The 6,005-nt window shown below is 46.6% G+C and overlaps 1 protein-coding gene across 1 annotated transcript; it reads left to right on the top strand.

Annotated features, from left to right (window-relative positions):
• The first annotated feature begins 1,019 nt into the window (after positions 1-1,019).
• LOC119402672 (uncharacterized) lies at positions 1,020-5,333 on the top strand. The gene is made up of 3 exons (XM_037669786.2): positions 1,020-1,314; positions 3,911-4,142; positions 5,223-5,333. The coding sequence occupies exons 1-3, from the start codon at positions 1,312-1,314 to the stop codon at positions 5,225-5,227; spliced, it is 240 nt and encodes a 79-aa protein (XP_037525714.1). The 5' UTR covers positions 1,020-1,311; the 3' UTR covers positions 5,228-5,333.
• Positions 5,334-6,005: the final 672 nt, after the last annotated feature.

Below are 6,005 nucleotides of genomic sequence, written 5' to 3'. Positions count from 1 at the left end.
TGTATACACGCATATATACAGTAATAAAATGTACGTTGAGAACGCCGATGATTGCGTCGAGCATCAAGAAATGTTCTTTGGGGGCTGACAGGAACACGTCTTTAGTGCGTAATGTTGGTGTGCTCCCCATGAATAATACATGGAGGCAAATAAATATGAAGGCTGAAGTCACATTCGAAACGGAATACCAAATAGCCCGTAACAAGACCTTGCTTCAGTAGATCAATAAAACATGAACGACGACAGGGCCTATATCTGGCAACATATGTATCCTGGGCAAAGTGCCGGAATATGTCGACAAACCCTACACGTGCGCAGAACGCGAACAGTTCACACATCAGTCTTCAACGACATGAAGGTTGTAGGAAGATGCCAGTACCATACTGCCCGTAAACTGACGAAGGGAAGCCCCATAAAGAAAGCAGGCGCCCACATTATTTTAGCGACACATTAATTAGCCTGTTTGAAGAGATATAGGCTTTTCTGACGAGTGGTTGCCCCGCTAGGCTGACGTATAGACTCGTTGCGTTCTGCCCTTGTGCATTAATGGTTTATAGATTGCAGCTTTTTGTCAAGAATAAATCAGTTGCAAACTGAAAGCAGGGAGCATATCTCGGGTTATCATTCTTATCATACCAACCAGGCCAATTTCAATTTCTTCTCGTGCACAAGTTTTTCTGATTACTTAATCCTACTTTGACACAGACTCTTCCGGACTGACTGGGGGTGCTATTCTGGATATTGTCAAATCCCGCCATGTTGTCAAATTCCGCCACTGTTCAACTCTGATTGGCCCAGAGAGCTGGTACGGCCTCCCCGAGTGGCTGAAAATGCCGCCATTACGAAATTTGACAGTGTCCAGGATAGCACCCCAGCTTGTCCTTTAACAGCAAAAAAAAAAAAAAAAAAGATGTTCATAATCTGTGAAGCAGTTGCGTACTTGCATATATTCGACGTAGGCATTTAGGTGCGAAACTACTGCCGCGTGGTCGTTACGAAACGGCGGCTGTAACTCACACGAACCTGGATGAGCGAGACAGCGTGACCTCCCACCCCTGATGACACCGTGGAAGGTGTCGCCCAGTAGCTACGTCCATGAAGAGTTTTCTGTTTCCTTCGTTGCCCCTTTCCTAATTGCGCGGTCAGCCTGAACGCCGGAATGATATGGGGTGAGAGGGGTGTCGTCTCCGAGAACGTGTCGTCTCGGGTATATATAAGGAGAGCAACGGCACTCGCAATAGCGTCGCTCGGTCTTCAGTGCCATCGCATCTTCCGTCACGTAATCGAATACCATCGTTCGCCAGCTTGACAATGGTAAGTTCAACTGAAATCTCATCAAACATTAACTCGAGAAATTCGAGAGAAAAGAAATAGGCGATTGACTAACGTTCATATGCCAAGGTGGCAGTTTTGTGAAATATTCCACTACATAGAGCGAACTTGTGGCTTATTTTTGCGGAAATGCGGGCCTCAGCGCACACAGGAACGGCATGGGTGAAAAGAGAAGAATACCGCAGTCAAGGCATAGAAGGGATATTGTATATCGTTGTGGTGAGATTACGAAGGCAAAAAACGACATTCTTGAAAATCGGAAATTAGGTCGGATCATAAAACGGCCACGTTGCAATTACATTTGACCTAGGTCCACATAGCGGACTACGACGAACTTCTTTTCAAATCTGGACCTTTCTTAGAAAGCCCTACGAGTTTCCCTCATGGCTCCGTGCTAAAAACGGGCGCTTTACAATTTTTCCTTGTAATGTTACGGGCCCCGCGTCGCGGAAATTCCAGTATAGTCGTCGGTGTAGGCGGCGTTGTGCGTGTGCGGAAAGTCATTCCGGTGGATGGAAAGAATGAAAATCCAGAGTAGGTAATAAAGGCTCAAACGTACGCCAAATTTCCCAGGGCAGCTCGTGTGAACGAAATAAGTGATTGAGTTAGAAAGAAAAAATTGGGCAAATTCGAATCATGTTGGGCATAGAACCCAGGGCTTGCGCGAGTGAGGCGAGCAGGCTTCCCAATCACCATGACGGCTTGGTTGACTCACTCTGAAGAAAGGGGTCCTAGTCAATAAGTTGATGGCTAACCCTATTATGCGGAACGCGAGAGCGTTCCTAAATGTGAGGCTTAAGCCAGTGGCGTAGGGATAAATTCTTTTCGGGGGGGGGGGGGGCACCTCCTTGCTCTGACATTGGGTCTGGACAGATAAGTGAGGTCGAGTGTCATTTTGTGCTCTATATCCCAGGGGAAAAAAGTTGGGGGGGGGGGCACGGGCCGGTGTGCCCCCCTGGCTACGCCACTGGCTTAAGCGTCCTCCAAGTTTTTAGGCCCTTTCCGCAATATTTCTGGCTTCCGCAGAACTGCCTTGCCATGCCCATACCATTGCAATAATTTTAGATTTTAAATGCGAAGCATTTCTTAGCGAACCTCAGGCACTTTGGGCGTTTCTATCTACGTATCTATCTATCCATCTATCTAGCCGCCTACGTCTGGGCGCTCTCCCGGACGTCTCCATAGGTTGTAATATACCAAAATTTGCATAGCATAGGATGAGCGTATGACGAACTCGATTCACTGGTGACGACATAAATAACCCAAAATACCTGACGCGTACGTCATGAAACCCTTTCCCTCGGTCACGTGTGGCACATACCCGCATACCAGAGTTCAAGTTATGCGGGTATGTGCCACAGGTGATAGCAGAGTCTCAATCAACCCAGTAACCGCGAACAGACACATTGCCACGGAAGGAAAGTGATAATCATAGTAATTGCTGGGTCTCTATAGCTTTTCGCCTCCATCTAAATGCGACCGCTGCGGCTGGGATCGAACCCGCGACCTTCGCGTCAGCAGCCGAGCACCGTAACCACTGTACCACAGAGGCCGACGCAAGGAAAGTTAGCGAGCTGACGAAAGAGCACCCCTGGAAGACGCTGGGCTACCATCCACACGTCCACGTGGTCCGCAACGTCGACCACGTGAATTAAGCGAAAACCAGGGTCAATGCTTCCTACAATAACTCTGCCGAGAGGACCATGTCCTTCATGATTACCGGTGACTTCAGCATTGATTTATCAAAACCCAACCACGCCTGGTTCTTAGACGGCATGAAAGAGGGCTTCGATGTGGCCAGGGCATCACAAAACTTCGGTACACGTCCAGGACAGGATGCATCATAGATCATTTCTTCGTAAAAGCCATCCGCGGTTTCCACCAGCTCTACTATACCTCGCACTTCACTACACTTAGAGCGTCCGTAGCCGCGATAACGAACGGATCCAATAACAAGTCCTGTCCAGCTGCTGGTGCTGACTGATCATGGTGATGATGACCTTATTCAAGAACTGCCAAGAACCCCTTCCACACATGCACACGGGTTTGGGAAACGTGCGCGTGTTCTCCGTCATAACGGATAAGTATTAGCATAACAACTGTAACGCAACTCTAGCAACTGCAACTGTGACTGTAACGTACGTGCAGTGCGCCTGCGCGTACCACTCGGCTGTGTATATATCGAAGGAAAATTTTCTGAATAAAGCTTAGTTGGGAGTAGCGCCTGTCCTGTGCATGTGTGTTCCTTCATTGTCCCACTCGAATTCGCGCTATCCAGTGCTGAAGAATATAAGCACTACATACAAGCTTACTGCGTCTGGTGTTGGTAACACCTATGTTGCTGTTGGCATCGTTAAGCAACTGCAAACTGATTATATAACACATGTGCGACTATTCAAAATATGTGTGTGCGTATACCATTTGCCCACTTCCCTAGCGTCCTTCCGTAGCGTTTCGCGCAATGTGAAAAATTTTGACACAGTCACCTTCCTGCACATGCTTCGCATAACATCGATTCCCACGGTACGTGGGATCTGCCGAATTTTTTATTCATATTTCTCATTATGTTTTCTTGCAGAAGTCCCTGATCCTTGTCCTCACCGTTGTGGCCTCCTGCTGCGCCGTGTTGGTTCGTGCCGGAGCCGTAGCACCGCTCTTAGCCCCTGCACCCGTGGCAGCAGCTCCCGTACTAGCCGCACCTGCCCCCGTTCTAGCAGCACCCACCGCCGTCTCGTACCAGTACTCGCACAAGGTGCACCATCCCGTGGTTGCCGCCTACCCGTACGTCGCGCCACTGCCTTACGTTGCGGGTAAGTGTAACGACAGTGACGACGGGCACGTACTCGTACTTATAATTCACGTCAGTAAGTTCAGTTAGTTGTTAGGGATTCATGGTAGTGTCTTTACATATGTTACCACCATTCAGGTGATGGTCGGGGTGTGTATTGTCTGTTTCTTTCTTTTTCATTGTTGTGTAGTCTTGCCTTCAAGGGATAGTTGGTGTGTAAGCGTGTGTTGTGTGCGCTGCATGGCCTTTGTTCTACATTATTTGAAGCAGGTGTACTGTATTACCTGTTGTCATATATCCTACGATGATAACTGCGCTGTCAGTTTCTCTTATCATGTGTCTTTGTCTACTCACCTGCCTTTATTGACGAGCAATGCATTGCAAGGTAATGCTAACGACGCGGCTTTACCGTCGACCTTCCATAATTAACAAGATATAAGTATAGGTTACGGAGGTACGAAATTGCGCATTCTTTTTTTTTTAATTGGGCGAGAATGGGTCCTCAAACTTCCCATGGGGCGATCGATAACGGTGTGATGCTTGATTACTGGCTGTAAATTTCAATGCAATGTGTGTTTTATTCTCTATACATTCACACCACTGGACATAGTCACTCTCGGACTTGCGTAAAACAGTCAGTAGTAAAAATCGCTAACTACGAAGTGTTTGCGATACCTAACACTACATCCTGTGCCCCTGTAGTTGAAGAATCGCCTAAAGTTCGATGCTATATGTTTATAATGTTGAGGCGTAATAATATTTGCGCATGCCAGGAGGTGAATGCTGTTATGCATACTCCATAAAGTTAATTTTTAAGCCTAGTATGCTAGCTAATTGCAACTACAATGCCGTTACTAACTCGACTCCAAGACTTACAATTTCATTCACACTTAGGTTTCTCCAAGGAATGAGAGCTAACCTCACAGACCTTCGAGGTTTCCTCTATCCTACACTGATTTTTGAGTACTGAGTCCAGAATGTGATACCTGAAGGCAATCTCTTATTTCTTTCAACCGCCAATCACCTATATTTTCTTATTGCGGTAGCTATTACATGAACTAGTGGCGAATATGTGTGAATATTTTGTCTTCTTTTCTTGCAGGCTGAAGAATGCTGTGATGAAGATGTTCTTCAACCGCAGAACGTCCACAAAGTCTTAACGGGGTACAAATAAAATGATGGTTTACTCACTTCTAAAACTGGCGTATCGTTTAAACGTTGTTTATTTTCATACTGCTATTTTTATTACTTCATTTTATTTCAGCACGTTACAGGCTCATGTGTTCTGAACAAGGGCATAGGTTCGGTTTGTCGGCATGCGTATCGACATGTGCGGGTTTCATTCGAACACGGCGCATCAATTTACCGGATATGACGCCGCCTAAAACCTCGTTACGTCCCAGTTCAACCTTCGTTGTCTGGAGCAATGTTCTCATGCACGCTTAGCGGACAAACGGCTCACAATATATAATGTGGGAAGACCTCCGACTACGAATTTACTTCACGAGATGTTCTCCTTCCAACTACCGTGAAGGCATTTTACAAGCGGCAAAACACTAGTCATTAGACTATGAGGCTGCATTCGCGACCGACAAGTTTGTAAGGCTGGATGCTTGAGGAGACGCAGCTAAGTGTCATGAAATCAACGCTCTAGTTCTTCTCAGGCACCCAACGATAGCGTAACATCCTTAAGCTGCCCCACGGAACCCTTCTACACTACGAAATTATATGGGTGCATCGTTATCTCTCATTGACATGTGCGCGCTTCATCCCATAATAACTCGACTTGATATAGTTTTTTCGGTTAAAACGAACCACCGGATTATGTACTGAGTCGATTATGTATTGAAACAACCGATCGTAGGGATATGTTCCTCTCTTCAAC

This window comes from Rhipicephalus sanguineus, chromosome 8 (genome assembly GCF_013339695.2).
Source record: "Rhipicephalus sanguineus isolate Rsan-2018 chromosome 8, BIME_Rsan_1.4, whole genome shotgun sequence".
NCBI lineage: Eukaryota > Metazoa > Arthropoda > Arachnida > Ixodida > Ixodidae > Rhipicephalus > Rhipicephalus sanguineus.
The sequence above is the reverse complement of the archived record's forward strand: the minus strand, read 5'-3'. Positions and strand labels throughout refer to the sequence as shown.